The 25,375-nt window shown below is 42.2% G+C and overlaps 2 protein-coding genes across 2 annotated transcripts in view; one reads left to right on the forward strand and one right to left on the reverse strand.

Moving 5' to 3' along the window:
• lamc3 (laminin, gamma 3) overlaps nt 1-25,375 on the forward strand; it is a gene marked incomplete at its 3' end in the record, with an annotated part of 159,122 nt that overhangs the window by 21,639 nt on the left and 112,108 nt on the right. The gene's annotated exons all lie outside the window — the stretch shown is intronic.
• LOC307025637 (E3 SUMO-protein ligase ZBED1-like) lies at nt 16,402-19,357 on the reverse strand. The gene is made up of 2 exons (XM_079660453.1): nt 17,951-19,357; nt 16,402-17,781 (listed from the first exon to the last, which is right to left on the reverse strand). The coding sequence occupies exons 1-2, from the start codon at nt 19,181-19,183 to the stop codon at nt 17,236-17,238; spliced, it is 1,779 nt and encodes a 592-aa protein (XP_079516579.1). The 5' UTR covers nt 19,184-19,357; the 3' UTR covers nt 16,402-17,235.

Raw genomic sequence — 25,375 nt, forward strand, 5'->3', positions numbered from 1 at the left:
GAGGCGTTTTGGGGAGATATTTTCTGTGTGCAGCCTTTCAGAATATAATGTTCAATGGCATCAATTTCTGAGGGAAGCAGGTTTAAATATGTAAGTATGTGGTTAGCTGGGACATACTAAGTCAGGGGTGTCAAACTCAAGGCCCGGGGGCCAAATCCGGCCCGTGACTTCATTTCATGCGGCCCCTTAAGAGCTTGCAAAGAATATAATATGTTTATTCTACGGTTACATGCCGATTTAGAGAAGCACGTTGCCCATAAACTACATGTCCCACAATGCATCTCAAATTTGACTTTTTTCTCAGAATTTGCCTTTTTCTCTCAGAACAAGTTTTTTTCTCAGAATTTGACTTATTTTCTTCAAAATATTCATTCTTTCTTAGCATTTGCCTTTTTCTCAGAATTGGATTTTTTAAAAATAATTCTGTAACAATCTCAGTGAAGAGACTTGCAATGATTTTCCCTAGACTTCTGCTTTCAGACGTAGTTAATTATGAAGTTATTACCCTATCCGATAATAATCCAATGCAGAGGCAATAATGTCTTATAATACATTATTTTATATATATTAAATATTTATATACGTATTTTGATATATAGTCTTAAAGTTACAACCGGCCCTTTGAGTGCAACCATAATGCTAATGTGGCCCGCGAAGAAATTTAGTTTGACACCCCTGTACTAAGTGAAGGACCAGTGTTTACACTTACAAGGCAAGTTTAGAAGAAGATCAGGGTTTCAATTTAATATAAAAAAATTATTAAATGGTTTGTGCTTAAATTGACTCTGGAGTTTGTCAATTATTAACCAAGAAGTTGAGTACTTAAGAATCAACATGAAAACACTAACTCTGGTTTCTAGCAGAACACATAATGTAGAAAAATAGATTGATTCTCGACGACCAGTTTGCATATTTATGGTTCATTCAATGTCTCCTCATTATTTTAAAGAAAATGTATTCATGGCATTATGTGTCTCTCAAAAAGTACTTGCTGTTGTAAACAGTGATTGGAGAAAGGAGAAACCATGATGAATAATCATTCAAAAGTTACCATTTCTCAGTAAAACTTCCACCACCACCTCCATAGTGTTACAGGATGTTTACATATAGGCCTCCCTCTGCCCGGGTGTTTTCATTCTGGATGTTGCTTGTCTCCACTCTACCTTATGGTGCTGTATGCATGTTACTATTTTTACTTCCTGTCTCTAGAACATGAGCAACAACAAGAAACCCTACCCTGTAGAGTACATACAGCTTCAACAGTAACCCTTAATTATTAAAGGAACTTCATGCCGCGATGATCAGTCCTCAGTGATGTCCCTCTCATGTTAGCTAATGATAACTCTTCACCTGTCTGACCTTTTTCCTAAAATGTCATATCGAAATAGTTCTGGCAATGAAAGAATAGCATTCTGTAAAGGAAGGCAGCTGTCCTCCACATCATTAAAAAAGATAAGTAAGGGTGCTTTTTAGAGGAAGTGTGGATGATATGCACACTGCATACCCCTAACCTCCTAACAAAAAATTAAATGTGTCAATTTACACCCAGTATTCATGGAGATTTGCAGATTAAGATAAGGCTCTCTATTCATCTGTATTATACCATTTGTATAACAAGATTACAGTGGTGGTAGGATTGTTTCCGACTTGTTTGATCCAAACATTTTCTAGAACTCCAGAGCATTGTAAAGTACAAAAGACAAAATCTATTGAAAAAGGATAGATGTAATAAATAAAAAAAATCAGTTTTTCTTTTAATTAATTTCATATTTAGCTTCAAGCTTTTTTTACATAACATCAATGTAGCAGCACTATAAAATACATATATATATATAATCTAAATAACAAAAATCTAATCTCTTTTCTAATTTTTTCATAGTGATGATACAGTATCATGAAATATGATTACAATTGATTGACATTCAAAGCTTCATTCCTTAAAAGAGGATTCAAATGTTTAATAAAAGCATAGGTAGAGCCTTGAATCCATCTTCCACAACTTAATCAAGTGAAGACAAGGAGTGTGTGTGTTGCTCCCTCTGGCAGTGTCTGAGCTGTCCGCTGGATATGAGAAATGAATATGTTATAAATCAATCTGAAGATGATTAAGCTAGACTATAGCACACCCGAATCCCAATATTTATATCGGCTCATTCTTGATGCTTTGATACTCGACTATGAAATATATTGTTTTAAATATCTGAATGCAACGTTCAGTGCTATCAAATATTCACATAATAACCTGTTCAGCTGGTTCGGCTGACTCTGATAGATTGTAACTGATGAGGATTCATTGTGACGCCTTCATTGTTTTATTCACACTCTCAAACTTCCTTAAGATGTTTGATTTCAAAAGCACAACAGTGTGATGTGGCTGACAAGCCCTTAGGGCTACATATGGTATCTCTGCACACCCACCTTCACCCCACCCCCCTGCCACCCTAACACTCGCATGCTTTCTGTGCCGGATGCTGTCTTCTCATAAATCCTCCCCTCCCATCAGCCACGGCACTTTGAGTAGGTGACATCTCTCCAACCTCCTGCAGAGTAGAAAGTTGCAGCTTTCCTCCAGAGTGATCCATTTCAAACTGGGAAAACATGTAGGCTGGAAACACAGCAATGCTGAAGACACATCAGCTCTCAACATTTGCTAACTGCGGTGAGCAACAGGATGGAGACAAGTTATATTCCCCTAGTGTCTAAAATGAGTGAAAATAGAAATGAAATGCTAGTGGGCAATGGGTTGTGCACATTGTGTGTCAAGCTGCTGGCAGTAAAGCGACACACAGCCGTATGAAAGAGGAATCTGCTTGTACGACTGGTTTAGCCCCTGAGCTGAAAGCAGAGTGAATGAAAGAGAACACATTTATGTGACTGAGCAATGGCCACTCAACCTGCTGTCGATAAAAATACCTCTCCAGAAGTTTTTCAAGTAAGGATGTACTCTCCTCAACACATAATCCCTGCATTGTTCCCTTTCTCTCTGCTCAGTCTGTTCCTCCTGCGCCACTTTTTTAGAGAGAGCATTTAAAAAAATGCTTACAAGAAATGGTAGCAGAAGAGACTATTAAACTGTCACTTTCTGAATAATCTCTTCACATTAGTCTATCACTACTATTTCGGCCTCTCTATCCATCTGATATACTCCTGAACTAAGGCAGGCTGAGACATTAGAACATTGTACATTAGGTTTGTTGTAAATACAGCATTGAGTATTTCAAGTATTGTTAAGTCAGCATTACGTTTTCAGTTGGATATGCATGCTTCATACATGAACAGAGCCACAAAGACATTTAAAGGATTAGGTGGTATTAAGGAATTAAGGTAGCATAAGAGTAAACGATAGGGAGACAGAGCATTGGTGTTATTCAGGTAGGTGGAAATGTGCTTAATCTCATGACCCAAGTTCTGTTACAAGGAAGAAAAAGAAAATAAAGTGTATACTGTAATCTTGCTTTTTTCACAACATTTAAATTGCCCAAAATAAAATGACAGAGCAACCTATGAACCCCATATTGAGGGGACTTTTTTTTATTGCTTACACTCAGCAGTTAGTCAATTTTGTTCAGCCTTCCAAGAGAAAATAATGTTCAGTTAGCTGCTGCCTGCTGCTGTCCCATAATTCAGTGCAGGTGACATGTCATTTTGTCCACACTGAATGTTTCCCATTAAGATCTGTAAGGTGTAAAACGAGTGGGGACGACTTTATTTTTAGGCTTTTTGAGCACTGAGTTCTCATCATGTGGGTATGTGTGGGGCGCAGAGTTTTGTGCTGCACCTTGTAAGGTGTTATCACACCTTAGGTGTAACAAGAAAGAATGTTCTCCACCAAATGATCAGTAATGTAGCACAAGTGTTGTTGCAGCTTTTGTCCAGACTCAAATTTCTCACCTATTCAATGGATTTGCACGCACTTTCATGGAGCCTAGTAGGTCATGCATCCAAAGAACATTAGTAACCCCCTGACTTTACTTCTAGCACCATTTATGTCCTGCAAAATATATGCTTATAATATTATTTTCCTCTCAAGATGAATTTTGTCAACTTCAGGGATTCTTTGGCTCTGCTTGCACAATAAACTGAACACTGTTTACCCTGACCGTGCATTCCCATCATCCTCAGCTATACTGTACGTTGTTTAGAGCTGATTACCAAAAAAACCGAAACAAACTAAACATAATACCTGCTAAACATCAGCATCGTGGCATTGTGTGAGCATCTTAATGTTAGCATCCAGCTCAAAGTGGTGCTAATACTCTGAAAGAGACACTAGGATATCTTTACTATGTAGCTACCAAAAAGGGGGCTTTAAAGTTGTTGATTAACTTTTGACTATAAAGTGTGATATACTATTTTAACCCATAGCCGGTCTACTCTTTAGCAGTCTACAGTAGCATTCATTGAATCGTGAAACCCATAATGTTCACAGGGACTATAGTACCTGTTGAATCATTGATGGTATTACGTGACAAATTAATGTTTACAGTTATCTTCCATTAGAACCACACCACCTCTCCTTGCTCTGGCTTTAGAGAGGGGTCATGCGTTTCTAATAAAAACCCCTATGACTCAGCCTATTGAACTGGTTTTACACTTCAGAGGATTCATCCAAAAAGCAATGCATGTTTATCTTGGAGAGTTTCTTCCCAGGTGTGTCTGTCCACAGCAGCTGGTTGTGGTCGAATTGTCAGTTTAGTTTAGGAACCTTCCTGACGGAAGGAAATTACCCAAATGTACTTCAGTGGCCGTTCACGGAAACAACCGATCGTAACCGAGAAATTATATCATAACAATTACGGTGTTTATTAAGCATTTTACAACTTATGTGGTAACTGAACGTTCAACACTATAATATCAAAAGGAGAAATATGATTTTTTTTCCAGATATGATCAAATAAAGTATCACAGTGTTTACTGAGCTTTGTGGGGCAGAGTTTCCGTTATAATTTTGTTGTGCCGGTCAACATGTCCGTTAAAGTTTAAATCTTCCGGACAAAATGAGAAAAGTGCCGGTCAAAGATCTTCTTTGTTATTTATTGAGCTTTAAAAAATAATAATATGATTCAATATCAAACAAGCTAATTATAGTAGATTAACTACATTATTCAAAAGTGTACAGTAATTTATAACTAGAGAATGCAATTCCTGAAGAAATTGCTAGTGGGAATGCTTTATGCAGAAAAGCTGACGCTGAATTGCTATGCTGAAATGTAATTTGTTAGAAGAAAGTGAAGAATTTAGATTGAAATTATACATGAACACTGGGGGCTTCAATGTGTGATGAGAGAAGAATATAAGGTAAAAAGGCTTGGAAAAGCAGCAGAATATTTGAACTGCAAACTTTTGAACTAACTTGATGGCGAATGATCTGTCGCCATGCCAACGGCATTTGATGACATCCCATAATACGCTTAGATGCGTTGATGGCTGCATCGTTACCAAACCTGTGAAGTTTTGGGCCGTTTGGAGCATTTTCACTGAAGTTATGAGAAAACCGTGTTTCATGGAGAGCATTGTGTTGCCATGGCAACGGCATTTGAAGAAATCTCAAAACTGTCCCGTAGATGCCTTCACGGCTGGACTGTAAGCACACCTGTGAAGTTTGAGCACTTTTTGAACATTTTCATATTAGGAGGTTACATTCAGGGCTCGACATTAAGGGCTGCCCGATGGCCCGGGGCCATCTAGTATTTAGCTCGGGCAATGAAGCCTCACCTGCTGGTTGCCCGATCGGGCAATCTATTATGCCAGCAGCTCGCGGATCCAGTAATGAGTGACCCGACAGTAAAACTAAACATATCTATAATTAGTTTATGTAGTTTCAGAGGTAATTAAAATAGCTTGTGTGATATTCTAACCTGAAGTGTGTGTTTTGTCCGCTCACCGCTGCATGTGATCATGCAGTGCTGCGTGTCGACTCGTCAGCAGCAGCTGATCTGTCTCTCCCGTCAGATTAGACTTCACTCGCGTTTATGTCCATATTGATCAGATCTAGCTAGTTCTAGCTAATGATAGGACTACCTGCTTATTAAAAGACACCTAAACAATAAGTGTTGCTATGCAACTGGGTGAGGCCACAAAGTATAGCGCAGCATTATGCATTTGTTTACATGCCCACCGGAACCCCGAGGCATTACCAACAGATCAACGCACAATCAACCCATACAGGACATCTCTTTCTCCACATTAAGTGTTAGACATTAGAATTGACTATTCTTGTCTGTCACATACTCTTCTTGTCTGTCACATAAGTGGCGCAACTGAAGCGGTATTGTGCTAAAGGGAAATTATTGTGACCGAAGAGATTTAGATTTGCCGGCCAACGGGAACGCTGATGTCGCCATTTTGTATGCTTCGCGGATGCGCTCTGCTCCTCTCGACTGCTGCTCGGGTCTGCTCGGTCAGCTTCCGGATGAGGAGGCATTCGTTCGACCAACTGACAGTAGATAACATTACAAACATTTTAAACAGGGGCCATAATAGTGTAAATAATGTTTGTTTTGGCAGTTACAACTGAATGTAATGTTTTCTACTTTTTTACATCTGGGAAGGCATTTTCCTTCATCAGATGGAAAGTGTCTTGACCAACAACTTAAGTATTTCTTATAGCTATGCAGGGCATGCAAGCTAGCAAACACAAACAACAACAAACAAACAAGTGAAATGAAGAATAAAATTGAAATTGTACAATATAATATTGTGCTGGTTCATCTTATAATTCAGTCTAGAGAATGCACCAGACAGCATCTAAGACCTGCAAAAATCTAAATGTTCTAGGGGGAGGCCCCCCAAACCCTTCGTGGCATTTCGTCCGCACGCATTTTTCAGGGCAATCTCTATTGGGCTCAGGGCCATCTGTAAATTAGCTTAGATGGCCCACAGGGCCATCTCCCAAAATCCTTAATGTCATGCACTGACATTACTCTCTCTCTTCTCTTGATCGCCCTCTCTCTTCTCTTGATCACCCTCTCTCTCTTCTCTTGATCACCCTCTCTCTCTGCTCTTGATCGCCCTCTCTCTCTTCTCTTGATCACCCTCTCAATCTTCTATCACCCTCTCTCTCTCTTCTCTTGATCGCCCTCTCTCTCCTCTCTTGCTCACCCTCTCTCTCTTCTCTTGATCACCCTCTCTCTTCTCTTGATCGCCCTCTCTCTTTTCTCTTGATCGCCCTCTCTCTCTTCTCTTGATCGCCCTCTCTCTCTTCTCTTGATCACCCTCTCACTCTTCCATCCCCCTCTCTCTCTTCTCTTGATCGCCCTCTCTCCCTTCTCTTGATCGCCCTCTCTCTCTTCTCTTGATCACCCTCTTGATCTTCCATGGAAACGGCATATGAGGACACCCCATAATTAAGGACCATTAACCTTTATCTGAAGTCTGCTGCTCTGAGCATGTCAGTTGGAGTGATGACCTCATCAAGTTCCATCACACAGGTGTTTATATTTGAGCTAACGAAGCGTCCAGAGAGCAAAGGTTTCCATTGTTCTGAATGGGAGATAAACCTGTTACATGTGAACGTTTTGTTGAAGAACCGTAACAGATAACGGTGACATTTCAAAGCGTGACTCATCTCAAGGACCTTGAGTATCTGAAGTGTGCTTTTTGTGTACTTTCGGGTCAATAATGTGGCCTTTTTGGCAGATTAACTAAAGTTGTGCTGCTGCTGTGAGGAAATATCAGCCTGAAATTACAATGGGCTTTAATGGAGACATGTTGAACGTTTTTGTCACTTCATGCCCTCAAGAGGCATTTTGTTTAATTATTTTTGCTTAATTATTTGTCATTTTTCAAGCTACGAGAAGTTTTTTCCTACGTTTTTCATGAAAAATTATGTGTCAGGAATCTAGGGTTTGGGAATTATGGCAGTTTAAAAAAGAAACATGAAGGCAAATTTCAAGATTTCCTACACTCTAGCTGTGACATCACGCACTCTAGTTAATGTTAAAATCTGAAGAAAGCCTCTTTACCAAGGTCTGAACAATGTTTAATATCTCTAAAAGTAAGAATCAGATTTAAAAGTTATGTTACACGAATAATGTCAGAAAGATGTGTAACATTTTAAAGTTGGAATGAGGTTTCTGAGTGAAAATATGAATGAACAGTTAGCAGTTGAAGTCGCATGAAGATTGTTTAAATCTGAAGAGTTTCTCCATTGACTTCAATGGTTAAAAATGTGATGAATTATGGGATTTTTCTCTGGAATTATCAAAGTTATGAATGATAAAAGTAATGGCACTTGATTCCCGACCGGGCTGAACGTTTTGATGTTTTAACGGAGTTTCTGCGATGTTCAATGCGGGAGGAGAAGACCGGCAAAATAACGGGCGGAATAAAATTCAAATAATTTTGTGCATAGAAGAACAGATAGTGGGAATGCTGTTAACAGCATTCCCACTAAATAACACGTGAATAATAAACGGAGCGCTCTCTCCCTCTCCTGACAGCCCGTCAGTATCAGGCAGCTCGCAGAGCCAGTAATGAGTGACCCGACAGTAAACCTAAACATATCTATAACTAGTTACGGTAGTTTGACAGGTAATTAAAATAGCTATGTGTGATTTTCTAACCTGAAGAGTGTGTTTTGCTACGCTCACCGCTACAGGTGATCATGCAGAGCTGCGTTTCGACTCGTCAGCTGCGGCTGATCTCTCTCTCCCGTCAGATTAGACTTTACTCGCGTTTATGTCCATATCGATCAGACCTAGCTAGTTCTAGCTAATGATATGACTACCTGCTTATCAAGACACCTAAACAATTATCGTCGCTATGCAACCGGGTGAGGCCGCAAATTATAGCGCAGCATTATGCATTTGTGTTCATGCCCACCAGAACCCCGAGGCATTACCAACAGATCAACGCACAATCAACCCATACAGGACATCTCTTTCTCCACATTAATCAGAATCAGAATCAGAATATCTTTATTAGTCCGAAAGAGGGGAAATTTGCTGCGTTACACCAGGAAAGAGCCACAGACAGCTTAGTGTTGCATATCTTAAATGCGTTAAAAAAGTACTAAGTTATAATATAATAAACAAACAACACAACAATACGCCAAAAAAGTACTAAGTTATAATATAATAAACAATATGCTAAAAAAAGATAAAAACTAAAAAAGTTAAATAATTTTCAAAAATACAGATCAAAAACAAATCAAATCTACAAATCAAATCCTGTAGCAGTTCTTAGAATTTAGCAGCCCGGTATATATTACAGTTATTAAAGATGGCATATGTATATAAAGTATATATTGCACATAAAGCACATATTGCACATAGTTTGACGGTATTTAACAGCAGCAATTTACACAATGTACAAAATACAAGATACATACCTTGTAACAGTAACAAGGGTTTAGCAGACAGTTATTAGCGGCATATATATATTGATTGATTTAGTGACCAGGTATAAATTACACATTTATTAATGGCATATATATATTGCACATATAGCACATATTGCACAAAGGTGGTTTGTATTTAGCAGCAAGGGGGTGTTATAGTCTATGTTGTGGTGTGTGTAGGAGGGTCTACTAGGGGCAGTGCTGGTTCTAAAGTCTGACCGCTGCAGGAAGGAAGGACCTGCGGTATCTCTCCGTGTGACAGGTGGGGCGCAGCAGCCTGTCGCTGAAGGTGCTGCACAGTGAGGACAGGGTGTCCTGGAGGGGTTGGGACATACTGTCCAGCAGGGAGGACAGCTTGGCTGCCATTCTCCTTTCTCCCACCACCTCCACAGTGTCCAGAGGAATCCCCAGGACAGAGCTGGCCTTCCTTACCAGTCTGTTCAGTCGCTTCCCGTCAGCAACCGAGATGCTGCTTCCCCAGCAGGCCACACCATAGAAAATGGCTGATGCCAAAACAGAGTCAAAGAAGGTCTGAAGGAGTGCCCCCTGCACCCCGAAAGACCTCATTCTACTCAGCAGAAAGAGTCGGCTCTGTCCCTTCTTGTACAGAGCAGCAGGCTTCTCCAGGTGGGAGAGGGACCTCTGCAGCAGGTAGATGACGGCGTCATCCACCCCGATGACAGGCTGGTAGGCGAACTGCAGCGGGTCCATTGATGGTCTCACAAGGGGCCGGAGGTGTCCAAGGACCAGCCTCTCCAGGGTCTTCATCAGCTGTGATGTCAGCGCCACCGGCCGGTAGCTGTTGAATTCCTTGGGGTGAGGGGTCTTTGGCACAGGTACCACACAGGACGTCTTCCACAGTTGTGGTACCCTCCCTTGCTTCAGGCTCAGCTTGAACAGAAGCTCCACGATCCCACACAGCTCATCTGCACAGGATTTGAGGAGCCTCGAGCTGATGCCATCTGGACCCGCCGCCTTCCTCGCCTTACACTTCTGCAGCTCCCTCCTCACCTGGTAGGTTGTGAAGGACAAGGTGTCGTCAGCGGGTGGAGAAGAACAAGGGGTTGATAAGTGTTAGACATTATAATTGACTACTCTTGTCCGTCACATACTATTCTTGTCTGTCACATATTCTTCTTGTCTGTCACATAAGTGGCACAACTGATGCGGTATTGTGCTAAGGTGAAATTATTTTGACCGAACATTTGGACCGGAGATTCAGATTTGCCGGTCTTCAGCATATTTTACCGGTCAAAGTCCGGTAATTACCGGCTAACTCTGGTTTGGGGTTTCTTAAACTTTAAACATGTTTGACTGTTGATATACACATTGATAGATTAAGGACTAACACGTTTATAATAAATACATTTGTATTTATTTTAAGATCTTTTCATACAAGATACGTATTGGGATTAATGTGGACCGGAGGGAGAGGGTGACGAGCATAAGTTTCACTTCCCTTTTTTATTTCAATTCCAACCTTGGTCGTGAAGAACATAGGCCTATGTTTCTCTGTTGTCCACTTTCTTAAAGCATAAAAGAGAGCACGGTACAAAGTCTCTAGATGAGTTTACAGTAGTCCGTCGTTCTTCTTATACATGTGGTCCGCTTTATAGAAAACTGTAGTTTACTCACAGCAGACGCACTTTTAATGCCGTCCGCTGGCGCATCATAAATACGTTGATAGTGCAAGTGCAGTTGGATTCTCAAAGCACCGCAGTCTCTTCTCCTAAGTCCTTTTGAATTCTCCTATCCGCTATCCCTTAACCCTGTGACGTTTCACACGGAGGTCAAGGAATAGTGGATAGGAATAGACGATAGGAGCTGATTTTTGGACTATTCGACTGCAGCCCCTGTCTCTGCTGATGCACCTCAGCAGCATCACAACTGTCTCTTTCTGAACAAGGAACAGCAACAGCCACTTTGATTCTGTTGTCTGTTCCTCATTCAGTATCTCTGGTAATTTCAGTTTTTCTGTGAATATGAAACCACTGTGACCAGCTGGGTGGAAAAATCAATGAATTAAGCATTAGTCCGTTTTTCGGGAAAGAAACAGTATTCAGTCAGTAGAAAATAAATAGGTTTGCATTCAAATTCTACTCCATTGTATTCCATAGGCGGTATTTTTCTACACTAAACATTGTGTTAATTCATCTATTCCAGAATTCACATCTTTCCTGAGATTAACTGTGAAAGAAGATAACATAAATTGCTATCATAAAGTGTTGAATTATTTATTTACTCTGTACAAAGTCATTAAGATCAATATAAAAGCTCCCTATCAGATTTGATATATTCAATGTAAAAGATAAAAATAATTAGAGAGAAATAAATACTTTATTTTTGATCAACTTAATGACTCTACTGCTTCTGATTTAAGTACTACTGAAGTTAAGATAAACATTAATATAACTCAACAAAGCGTTTATTATTGAATTAATGGCCGCTGTTATGAAGGCAATTAAAACAATGTATTGTATTCAAAACATCGTAAATTACCCGCCTAGCAGGTTATTATAAAATGTTGCTTTAATTAAATACAAATAATTACATCTTAATGTGTACTGTGGAATTAGTTGCTCTCTTTACAGGTATGCAATTTTAATTTAAACCATTTTAGCATGTGGTCTCTCCTGTTGATTGTAATTAATGTATGAAGTCTTTCCTTTTTTGAGTCCGTCTGTAAACTTACTTTTTCAGTCACACTTTATAAAACAGCTTGGATTCCTGTTCACAACAACGGGAAATATTCAAATTTCTGATTAAACTATTGAACCTTTTAGATGTTTGTATTATCATGATGAGGCCATGCTAAGAAAAAAATGTGTGTGATCTGTCAGGACCTTAGTTGCATTAAAACCTTGCCACTAATGCTGTTGTTGGCTGTGTTTCAGTAAGCTTTAGATGACATCGACCTGCTGATTATAAAGCTGTGAGGATCAATATTAGCCAAGAATACATTGATTGGGTGGCAAATCTCTCAAAAGACCTGCCAAACATCCCCTCTCCTTCGCCCCCCACATCTCCCTCTGCCTCCCTCTTAAACAACAAGATGAGAAGAACTATAATTGACTGTGATCTATTCTCCCATTAGAATAAAAGGCGGATCAATGGCACCATTTATTTCATTAAATCTCTAATTTCCCCTCTGTTTTAGGGCTGATGGGACAGATGAGTATAGTGAGCAAACACAAAAACACATCAGCCATCCTCTTTGATGCGAAAGCAAAGCAGGTGGAATTTCAACTACTATTCTGTGCAGTGAATCATCTTTAAAAAAAACAAGATGGTGAAGCATACTCTTCTTTTATGAGAAGTTGACATACTGCTTCCCCACTTGAGCAACAAATACTAGAATAACAAAAAGAAAATCAATAAAACACAACTCAATAAAAGGGTCAGGGTCGAGAACAGCACTCGAAAATAATACCCACAACTGCACTATTTCTTGAATATAAGATGAAGGGCATGACAGGATGGTCGAGAGGGCCACAGAGAGGGATGTTCAAGCAAGGTTAGGTTAGTGTGGTATGATTTAAACAATTTATACAGCTTAAAGTTCAAATCCAAATCATTGCAACTACCTGTACAGGTGTATTTTGGTTCAGATTATTTTATTTTTTTGTTCCCACTTGACCCCTGTAGGCTAGTTTAGTTCCTTGCAGATCTGTCCATGCTAATTTCAGATAGTATCAACACAACACTGAGGTGCTGTTTACACGGGAACGAAACGGGTTGTATCCGCTACTTTTCTCTTTCGTATAGCCCGTTCGTTTACACGAGGCCGTAACGGAACAGCGGAAACGGACCCCTAAAACGCATGGTCAGTAGCTACTGTCAGTAGCTACTGCTACTGACCATGCTGCAGATCTTAGTGCAAAATCTACAGCTCCTCTACCACAACCATCAACAACAAGTGGACATGGAGAACGACATGTTGCTAAATCCACCGAAAATAAACAGAAGGGCAACCAGGCAACCATGGCAACCATGCTCGGGGGTCTTCTTTGCTGCTTTTGGTGTATTTTGTGGCGGAAGTATAGCGCCACTTACAGGCCCGGCATATGTACTACAGCTTCTCCAGCAGGTCAAGCGGTCTCGTGTAGGGACACGTTTATTGAGCCGTATTCGTGTGAACGGAATACTTTTTTGATATCAAATTCGGTTTGTTTTGCGTTTTGTTTGCGTTCCCGTGTAAATGGGGCCTGAGGCTGCTCTAAAAGGCGTCATGTACGTCCTGTCCTCTCAGAGTCTTTGCTGCTGACTGATTGGTGGTGGAGCCCAGCTATATACAGTGGGGCAAAAAAGTATTTAGTCAGCAACCAATTGTGCAAGTTCTCCCACTTAAAAAGATGAGAGGCCAGTAATTTTCATCCTAGGTATACCTCAACTATGAGAGACAAAATGAGAAAAAATTGCAAATTATGGTGGAAAATAAGTATTTGGTCAATAACAAAAGTTCATCTCAATACTTTATTATATACCCTTTGTTGGCAATGACAGAGGTCAAATGTTTTCTGTAAGTCTTCACAAGGTTTTCACACACTGTTGCTGGTATTTTGGCCCATTCCTCCATGCAGATCTCCTCTAGAGCAGTGATGTTTTGGGGCTGTCGCTGGGCAACACAGACTTTCAACTCCCTCCAAAGATTTTCTATGGGGTTGAGATCTGGAGACTGGCTAGGCCACTCCAGGACCTTGAAATGCTTCTTACAAAGCCACTCCTTCGTTGTCCGGGCGGTGTGTTTGGGATCATTGTCATGCTGAAAGACCCAGCTACGTTTCATCTTCAATGCCCTTGCTGATGGAAGGAGGTTGTCACTCAAAATGTCACGATACATCGCCCCATTCATTCTTTCCTTTACACGGATCAGTCGGCCTGGTCCCTTTGCAGAAAAACAGCCCCAAAGCATGATGTTTCCACCCCCATGTTTCACAGTAGGTATGGTGTTCTTTGGATGCAACTCAGCATTCTTTCTCCTCCAAACACGTCTAGTTGAGTTTTTACCAAAACGTTCTATTTTGGTTTCATCTGACCATATGACATTCTCCCAATCCTCTTCTGGATCATCTAAATGCTCTCTAGCAAACTTCAGACGGGCCTGGACATGTACTGGCTTAAGCAGGGGGACACGTCTGGCACTGCAGGATTTGAGTCCCTGGCAGCGTAGTGTGTTACTGATGGTAGCCTTTGTTACTTTGGTCCCAGCTCTCTGCAGGTCATTGACTAGGTCCCCCCGTGTGGTTCTGGGATTTTTGCTCACCGTTCTTGTGATCATTTTGACCCCACGGGGTGAGATCTTGCGTGGAGCCCCAGATCGATATAAGATCTAATAATTGCTCCCACAGTTGATTTCTTCACACCAAGCTGCTTACCTATTGCAGATTCAGTCTTCCCAGACTGGTGCAGGTCTACAATTTTGTTTCTGGTGTCCTTTGACAGCTCTTTGGTCTTGGCCATAGTGGAGTTTGGAGTGTGACTGTTTGAGGTTGTGGACAGGTGTCTTTTATACTGATAACGAGTTCAAACAGGTGCCATTAATACAGTTAACAAGTGGAGGACAGAGGAGGCTCTTAAAGAAGAAGTTACAGGTCTGTGAGAGACAGAAATCTTGTTTGTTTGTAGGTGACCAAATACTTATTTTACAGAGGAATGTATCAATGAATTCATAAAAAATCCTACAATGTGATTTCCTGGATTCTTTCCCCCCATTCTGTCTCTCATAGTTGAAGTGTACCTAGGATGAAAATTACAGGCCTCTCATCTTTTTAAGTGGGAGAACTTGCACAATTGGTTGGTGACTAAATACTTTTTTGCCCCACTGTATATTCTGTCATGGGGGCACTGTTTGAACAATATTGTCAGTGTAGCTACTGTAGTTCTGCAGTTCACTATACCCACTACCTTCAGAAGTTGTTGATTCCATCACTTTTCCTTTATTGCCATTAGGGGCTAAATTCTAATTAGTCCCAAACTTTGGTTTATGAACCAATGTTTGCTAAAGTAATTGCCATCCATCTAAGCTGTACTTTGTGTTAGGTGGGAAAAAGCAAATGTTAGCACACTGACATTGGCAAACCTGGTAAATATTACTTGCTTTTCATCAGCAAGTGAGTGTGCTGATGTAAGCGTTAAGCTTGATTCTCTGCTGTGCCTGAGAACAGCTTCACAGCTGCTGGCTCAACCTTAGGCTTGTCTTCATAACTTAAAGAAAAAACGTCATGATACTCCAACTATGAGAAATCTTGTTTGTATATCATTTTATTTGATAAGTTAAGGCTTACTTTATTGATCCCAAATTTGGAAATTGTTTTGTTACAGCAGCATGATAAACAAGGAATTGCACATGTTAAAAATAAGAATCAATCAATAGAGTATCACTATTAAATATACAATGCTGTGTGCAAAAGTAGTCGCTGTTTTTTAATTAAAATTGAAATGCAATGAGGAAATTAGTTGTCAAGAAGAGCCCATACCATTTTCTTGTTAGTGTTTACCTCCTGTCTGTCTTATTTTGTTGATTTCCCTGACGTCCAGCGCTGTGTCTTTGAACTTCTTTCAAAGATATCCCACTGTGTTTCTAATGGAGAAAACTAATGTCCACAGCTGATGTTAAATTGACCAGACTTATTTCTGCGGGTTGGTATGACTGCACATAGTCCCTTAATCTCTGCTCTCCTTAGCAGTGGTCTCTTATCGAGAACTATCAATCTCTGGAAGATCCAAATTGACCAATGAGCATTGAGGCTACATGCTTTGTAATAACTTATGTTACTGTATACATATCATATGCACATCTGTTGATATATACCAGTTAGTAAAGCTTTCGAAACATTTCACTGGCAGTAATCATCTTCATTAAGTCAAGTCTTGTGTGAATATGATTTAGATTGCAATATACAGGTTAGGGATGGGCATTTTAAGAAATCTCTTTAATCGATCATCGTGAGACTTTAACGATCAATTATCGATTAATCGTTAACATTTATACCCGTCAAAAAAACTGTATGACGTATTGTAACGTCCACCCGGACAGGTCGGAATGACGAGCGAAGCGTATACAATCTTAACAGCTTTATTGCGGTTACAGGAAGGGTCACTGTGGGCCGGGACCACGCCAAAACAACCAAAAACAACAAACCGCTCAACAACGTGCTGCTCTTCCTCTCCCTAACATGCAGCCTTTCTCACCCACACGCACGCGCCCACACAGACACGCACTCAAAAAGCCCTCTGCTCTCCACCCCGCCCCTAACTGCTCTCCTCACAGAAGCCTGACCATAAAACAACCGTTAACAGAACACGTGAACATTAATGCAGGTCGATACAGAATAACAGAAGTGAGAAACTCACTTTTATGTTTATTTAAATGTGCAAATGTTAAACAAAAGAAATATCCCCGACGCCTCCGCGACATTAAAAAAATAAGAGCCAGTGTTCTTAAAACAAACAAAAACAAAATAAATACAATTCCGCCTCTTTTAGACATAAAACATTAACTAACAATAGTATAATGAGAAACTCCTGTGTTTAAATGTGCAAACAATAAACAAAAGAAATGTCGCGGAGGCGTCGGGGATATTAACAAAATAAGAGCCAGTGTTCTCAAACAAAATAAATACAATTCCGCCTATTTTAGACATAAAACATTAACTAACAATAGTATCAGAAACTCACTTCTGTGTTTAAATGTGCAAACAATAAACAAAACAAATGTCGGAGGCGTCGGGGATATTAACAAAATAAGAGCCAGTGTTCTCAAACAAAATAAATACAATTCCGCCTATTTTAGATATAAAACTTTAACTAACAATAGTAAACACAAAACAATAACACGTTATAGGCCTCGGTCTGACTAAAGGCTACGGTGGTTAGGAGGCTATAGCTTACTTAACCTACTGGTTTTTGTTGAGGAAAATTAGCATGTTAACATGCTCGGGGGTGAGACGTGAACGGAGCCGAGTGACGGTCAGTCCAGCGGCTGAAAAGACCCGCTCTGACGGGACCGAGGTGGCGGGGATGCAGAGATAGCGTCTAGCTAATTTAGCCAGCCTGGGAAACTTTCCACCGTTCACTTTCCACCAATCAGTCGGGCTGCACTCCAGAGGTGGGGGTATGTCCCTCAGAAAGTTCTGAGTCTCTGTTTCAATGCCAGTGTCCTGTGGGGTAGATGAGTATTGCTCCCCCAGGAGAAGTGCCATCGCAGAAACGTGCGTAGTGGCAGTGACAGTTGTGGGACTTCCCCGGCATGACAACACCGCCTCCTCTCTCCCAGTCTGTGGGATAGCCGCCTCACCTGCATCAATTGCCTCTCCCAGTTCAACCAGTTTAGCATTAGCAATTAGTCTCTGTGGTGGCGAAAGAAAGCTCAAATGCTTGTGACGGGGATCCAGCATGGATGCAATCATTGGGGCGGATGTCACAAACTCGTCAGACCAAACCTGTATAAATAAATTATAGAAAAATGTCGGATGATCGATAAAAAACGTTTGAAAATATGCCATATCTAAATAAGCAAAGCACATAAGCGACATTTAGCTATGCCTATGTCAGTCTCGTCATCAGCGGCTATTTATTATGAGTGTCATGTCAACTAATTAGTTAGTTTACCTTCATTCTGTTGCTGAGGGAGGACTTCACTTTGGTCTTGAATTCGGTTACTCTGGTCTCGTCTCCTTCTCTCCGCATGAGATGGGTGTTGATGAGGCTGAAGCTTACTGGATAAATGTTTGAGATGGAGACGTCCTTCTCGGCAGACATGGCAGTTGTGACACACTTAAGTGCTGCTAACACAGGCTGTGCGTCCTCCATGAGCCGCCAGTGCTCATCCTTCAGCTCCAGGACCCTGGCATCTTGAAGCTTGGTCAGGGTTCTGTCCGAGAGGACAGCAACAACAGCCCAGCGCTGCTCCACAAGTCGCTCAAACATCTCACAGACTGAGTTCCACCGTGTTTTGCACGATTGAATAAGCCGGTGGGTGGCGAGGCCCATTTGCTCCTGCTTCTCCTTAAGCGCATTGGTTGCCACAGTGCTGTGATTAAAGTGGCTAACGAGTTTACCAGCTGCAGAGATGACCCGATGCAGGTATAGAGCAAACCCGTCATTTATGGCTAATTGGAGAGTATGTGCAAAGCAAGCAACAGACACCCAGCTGACTCTGGTGGGATTGTTGGCAGCCGTAATGTTGGCCGCGTTGTCGTGGACGCAGGCGATAACTCTGGCTTCAAATCCCCACTGCTCTACAGCTTCATTCATCTTCTCAGCGAGAAGGTCGGCAGTATACCGGCCTGGAAGGCTTTCAGTGAGCAGGACCGCTGAATTCATTTGCCAGTTGTCGCAAATGTAGTGGCATGTGATAGTGATGTAGCTCTCCGCTGTTAAAGCGGTCCAACAGTCTGTTGTTATAGCAACACTAGCTGCTGTGGCTAACTTGTTTAGGAGCTCCTGTTTTCGCTCCTTGTAGTGGGTTTCTATGACCCTGGTGATAGTGCGCCGTGAGGGAATCTGATACGCTGGTTCAAGTAAACTAACCACATCTCTAAATCCTTTCCCCTCGACGACACTTGTGGGGAAGATGTCCACTTCAATTATTTTGGCGATACTTTCTGTGATTTTCTCCGCCCGCTTCGCATCACAGCTCCTCCGGTTTAAAACTGAGGTGATGGTGGGCTGAACGGAGGATTCAGTGCCTCTTAACACGCTGGGATGAAGGCTCTTTAAGTGGTACATCATCGGAGTTGTTGTCGTGTTGTACTTGTAAACCGTGTCGCAGTGTATACAGTGAGCGGACTCGTTTTTTATCTCAAAATGGTCCCACACCGGACTTCGTTTCGCGCGCTTCATGTTGTTATCTTTGTGAGTGAGCAGCTCGCAGGAAGTTTTCTCTGCTGTCGCGACTCCTTACGCTATATCGCCCCCTGCTGGTAGGATGTTTTATTACCGATCATCGATAAGAAAAATACGAAATCGACAAAATCCTTAACGATCAATTATCGATCATCGATTAATCATGCCCATCCCTAATACAGGTAATATTGGCTGAGTATTTGTATGGATAGTCTGGGATAATGGCAATAAATGGAGCATCACATTTTATGATTAGTTTCTACTTACAATGATGACCTCACATTGTCGCTGTTATGACTTGACCTTTTCTCATGTCGTATGGAGGTAAAGAGCCTGGGAACACTGTAATACCCTGCGGTTCGGTGTCTGGGATTGAACTCCTTTAATTCTCAGAATGTAAACCCCCATAGCTGAAGCACAAGTGGAAGAGAGTTAGTCGTGATTATAATCACTGACTGGCCTCAATGAAAACACATTTATAAAACAAGCCTCAGTCTCTAATTAAGTGAATTCCATTGCTCAGGCTGAATGTGTTTTTCATAAAGTCGATGTAATCAGAGTAAATGCCTCGAGCACTTACTTATTCCACATTGTTTGTAGCAATATTGCATTTCTATAGACATGAGCAGTGATCCAGCTAATGCAGTAAAACCATAGCCTGGAGCAGGGGTCGGCAACCCCTGGCACGCGTGCCAGCATTGGCACGCGGCACCGTAACCAGTGGCACACTAGGAATAAGTGGAATAAGTGTGCAAAATATTTAAATTAATTTTCGGATCCTGAACGCGAGACCGCCGCCAGAGCTCGTCTCCCCGTTACCTGCAGAAGGAAGCCATGCACGCAACGCAGCCCCGCTCTCTTTATCTCCAGTTGACTTTCTGCCGCTTTCCTCCGTGGTGCAGTGCTGATCGTTTCACCACGGAGGAAAGCACTTCACTAATTGCAGTACCCATAAGGAGCTGTACAAATGACGCAGTTTTTGCGTGGCTGTGTTTATTTAGTTGAAAGCCCAGTGGCGTTCTGCTCATCTCTCATCGAAATAATATGCTACAAAGGGGCGGACTGGCCATCTGTGTGTAGAACTTTCCTGTCGGCTCAAAGACCGTAGTCGAGGAGGGCAGAAGCAACAAGCTTCAGGTTCAATAACCCACTTTAGAGAGAGGCGAGCTCTTCTTGGGAGGCCGTTGCATTTATTTAGCTGTTCTTCTGTTTCACAAAATACATCACAGACCTCTGTTTTTCTGCTTTCCCGTTTCACTTCCAGAAACATATACACGTTCCCTCACTGTCGCTCTACCATTCACAAACACACATGCACAAGCCGCACCCCTCTCTCTCTCTCTTAAAGGGACAGCGATCTCATCTCACTCTGCATGACCCTAATATCATAACTTGTGTGTTCTGGAGAATCACAGAACGGACGATCGTCCTTATTATTATGCCGTTTAAACCAATTATTTAAATGTTGTTGTTAAATTCGGCATCATGTAAGTTGCGCTGACAGGTCCACACACTGCTTCCCCGCAGCGAGGCTCCCCCGCCCTCCTGCTGATAGTTGACGAGTGTCAACCCCCCCCCGTTGATAATTATTGATCATTGGCACGCTGATAACATTTTTTTTTTTAAATGGCACTTCATATCAAAAAGGTTGCCGACCCCTGGCCTGGAGGTACAAAAGAGGCCATAGCCTACTATAATCTGTCCATCTGAATGACACTGTGAAGCACAAAGAAAGAGATGCGTTTTAAATTCAAGCCTTAGAATAAGTCTGTGTGCATATAATACACAATAAAACAGGACTATAGAAAAAAACCCTTCTCTGATAAACTTATATTGTCAAACATGTTTCAGTGGACGGATCACTTTTATTTTTTTCCATAGAAATCACATTCATCAACTGGCTTTTCTTATAGTGAGATAAAGTTTGTGAATTTGTGTCAGGGGTTTAAATGACAGTGATTATGTGCAGATTGTCAACAAAGCATTAAAAGAGGCTTGTTCCTCTCTGTGCTATGTCACTGTGCCACTTCCTCTGCATATGGCTCATACAGAAGCATGCATAATGCATGAGGCTTAAGGAAGGAATTGCATCCTGACTGTTTTATTAGCATTTTAATCCCTTTGCAGATTTAACGCTTGTGCCTCAGTCTGAAAAGCATATATAGAACTTTCCATGCTTCATTTTCTCTTTCTACACCTTTTTTTCTCGTTCTGAGATATCAAGAAAACATTTAATGACACTTACAGGTGTTGTTTGCTCATGTATGTGTCACCTGCATACATATTCTGTTCTGTATCAACACATTGTAATGTGTTGCCAAATGATTTTAATTTGGAGTAAACAACACTCACCTTGTAATGCATCATTTAGGGGTTTTCTGTAAAGAAATGGCTTACTTCAAAGAGGGCTCTGTTGTCAAGTTTGTAAAGCTCTCTTTTTTTCAATAATCAAGCAGAAGATGAAAGCTGCTTTTTGAATTCTAATTTAATTTGTTCAGTCATCCATTAAAACGGTTTGTCTGTCTCTCCTGCCACCAGTCCAACGTGTCTCTCTCTCTCTCTCTCTCTCTCTCTCTCTCTCTCTCTCTCTCTCTCTCTCTCTCTCTCTCTCTGCCTCTAGAAAGCTGTGTGGCAAATATTGGAGCTCCAGCATTGAATGACAATGAGTAAAAGGGGAAAAAATACATATTGAGGCCACAGTGAACTTGAGCAATTAAATTAAAAAGTTATTAACTTCGGAATGAGGGACATTGCTCCCGTCAGCGCTTGCAGCCAGAGTTCAAGGAGACAGACAGACTGATACCGGAAGAGGGGGAAGGGAAGGAGACAGACATGTTTGGGGGGAGACAAGGAAGATTTTAGAGGTGAGGATGAAGTTGACAAGCCCTGAGCAGTGATGTGCTCTGAAAACTGTGTTTGATATCCTCAAAAACTTCCCTGGCACCATGCTCGTTTGATCATTAGACCGTTATTGTCTCAAACAAAGCACTGGCTCATTGCCACATTCAACGCCTCAGCCTATCCCTAAGTCAGCATCATTGTAGTATTGTGAAGCCAATTTCCAAGGGAGTGGGAATCAAAGTTAATTAAGCTTTTGCTGCGGTTTGCACGAATAATATGTAATGGGCTGACTACTAATTAACCCTAAGACACTGCTTCCGTTCAGCGCAGTAAGTGATATTTGGAACTATGTCTGCTTTTACTTACACACTTAGCACTGTTCTACCAAGCAGAGCTAATAACTCTACTATATAATAATGGTCTCACACTCATGATAAATGGTAGAGAGTGTTTGCTTTAGTGGTGTTTAAGAACTTTAAAAATGCTAACAATGCATTTTAAACTGTTTATCATCTATGTGTGTGAAAACTATAGGTTACTTACGTAACCCCAGTTCTCAGAGTAACATGAAGTGAGATGTCTCACTATGGGATGCGCCTCAACGCGTATGCAAACAGAAGCATCAATCTCATTACGCCAATCCTGATTGGCTGGTGATCTTCACGTCTACGTCAGGGAATCCACCCACCCTTTAAGTAGCTTGCGCTACGTCGCAGCGTCATTCAAAATAAGCACCTCTTCTCGCTTCGCCTTAGCAAGAAAGGCCGTCTGGTGAGACATCTCACTTCATGTTACTCTGAGAACTGGGGTTACGTAAGTAACCTATAGTTCTCATTCATAACACTCCGTTCAATGTCTCACTATGGGACATTGGAACTCCCGTATTGCTAGACATGCTTATCTCGAAAATCACCAAAACAACCAGAATTAACAGGTAGAACCCCGTCTCAACACGGGGCCCAGCACTGTGCGGTCCACACTTGGAGCAGAGACATCTAGCCTGTAAAAGCGGACAAAAGTGAGCGGTGAGGACCAGCTCGCTGCTGCACAAATGTCTTGGATGGAAACACCCTTGAACAAAGCCCAGGATGTAGCCAGTCCACGAGTAGAATGAGCACGCAGGCCCGTTGGTGCCTGCAAACCCTGACTCGTATAAGCCAGAGCAATCGCTTTCACAATCCAGTGGGAGAGCAGTTGCCTGGTAACAGGCTTGCCCTTATGAGGGTTAGCCCAGGATACAAAGAGTTGGTCATTGCGAAACTCTTTTGACCTGTCCATATAGGTGCGTAAAGCACGGACTGGGCACAGCAAATTCGGCCAATGTTCCTCAGAGGAACACATCGGCGGAGGAAATGCCTCAATGTCAATGGGGGTACATGAGCCAACCACCTTAGGTACAAAGGCAGGGTTGGGCTTCAGCAACACTCTCATTTGCCCCGGTGCAAACTGAGTGCATGAAGGATGTACAGAGAGCGCATGAATGTCACTGACTCGCTTGGAAGATGCCAGAGCCAGTAACAACACTGTCTTCAGTGACAGGTGTTTCATGTCAGCTTCTTCCAGGGATTCAAATGGAGGTCGAGCCCATCTAAAACCACTGCCAAGTCCCATAAGGACACCAGTGACCTGGAAACAGGGAGGAGCCTGCAGCTCCATAAGATCAGTTTGCGTGCCAGCATGTGTAACTGGAGAGAACGCAAACCCCCATGGCGGTTTATATACGATATTGTGGTCGTGTTGTCTGTCCTCACGAGGACATGATGTCCTCTGAGAAAAGACAGAAAGCGTTTCAGGGTGAGGAACACCGCTAAAAGCTCCAGATAATTTATGTGTGACCGTTGGAGGTCTCTGCTCCAGAGACCCCTCACAGGTCGACCTTCGTATATACCCCCCAGCCCGTCAGACATGCGTCTGTGGTGACCACCTTCTGCCATAGGACAGCACCTATAGGCACGCCCCGTACTAGAAAAGTCGGGTGCAGCCAGTGGCGCAGTGCCATTACGCATTTCATAGTCACCATTACTCTGGCGCGGGGTCCAGTCTGAGGGCAGCTACCCAGCGCTGAAACTCCCTCATGTGTAAGCGTCCCAGTCGTGCCACCAGGACGGCTGACGCCATGAGCCCCAGTAACCGCAGACATGATCTGAGGAGAACATATTTGCGTGGCTGGAAATGAGCGAGGCAAGCCCTGAAGGCTTTCACTCTCTCTGCTGACAGGCGGGCTGTAAAGGGCACCGAATTCAGGCGTAGGCCCAGGAAGAGTATAGTCTAGGCTGGGGACAACATGCTCTTTTCTGTGTTTATTGCGAAACCCGGGTCGAGCAGGTGTTTTACGAGGACATTCGTCTGCGTAATAGCCTCTTGCTCCGACTGTGCGAGAAGGAGCCAATCGTCCAGATAAGTTGCCAGGCGAATACCCTGTTGTCTTAACGGGTCTATTGCTGCTTCCGTACATCGTACAAACACTTGTGGGCTGAGAGACAGACAGAAGGGAAGTACTCTGTACTCGTAACAGACACCCTGAAAGGCGAACCTCGGATATTTCCTGTGTGGATAATATACTGGGATGTGGAAATACGCGTCTTTCAGGTCGACTGATGTGAATCAATCGTTTTGACGCACGAGACGCAACAGAGACGTGTGAGTGAGCATTCTGAATTTTGTATCTTTTGAGATATTTGTTCAGAGCCCTCAAATCTATTATAGGCCGAATTCCGTTCCCTCCCTGTTTAGGAACGAGGAAATACTAGCTTTCTTTTCTAGTAGCGAGAGAATTTCTTGCTCCAGAATATGGGCCGACTCTCCCCGGGCTTGCGAATGCAGAATGCCCGAAAAGTGAGGGGGGGTAACAGCGAATTGGAGTCTGTAACCCCGTGCTATTGTCTTGAAAGCCCAAGCAGAATCTGTAAGCATCCTCCACTTTTCGCTTCTCAAAGCAAGTGGAGATGTCACGTCTGCTCTCTGTGTCTTTATTTGTTGTTTTATGGGGCCCTCTAGTGTCTGAACACGGTGGTACCCCAGGTTGGCAACCTCGGTCGACACTGCGCATGCGTGTGGCGGTGGTGCCTTCACACCCCCGTCCATCGTCCGCCTTCTGCGAGAGGCAGCAGCCACTCTTAGAAGTGGGAAAGACATCAGACTGTTTATTGTTTTTATTGTTTTCTTTTCATTTTTATTGACTGCGCCCTTGGCTTTAAGCCTGGAAACGACAGTGGAAAATGAGTTATTGAGAAACAAGAGTGATGACATGTGTTTGTGTGACTTAAACGAGCAGCGGAGCTTGCTGTCTTTGATGTTAAGTCCATTTCCCTGATGGCGCGAACTCGAGGATGACGTTCTGACATCACT

This window comes from Notothenia rossii (assembly GCF_949606895.1).
Source record: "Notothenia rossii genome assembly, chromosome: 11".
In the NCBI taxonomy this organism is placed as follows: Eukaryota; Metazoa; Chordata; class Actinopteri; order Perciformes; family Nototheniidae; genus Notothenia; species Notothenia rossii.

Excerpts from the sequence above, each read along its gene's own strand:
- LOC307025637 (XM_079660453.1), bottom strand. The coding sequence starts at position 19,183 with ATGAAGCGCGCGAAACGAAGTCCGGTGTGGGACCATTTTGAGATAAAA. Across the intron at positions 17,782-17,950 it reads CCCTCAGCAACAGAATGAAG|GTTTGGTCTGACGAGTTTGT; the intron begins GTAAACTAACTA and ends TTATTTATACAG.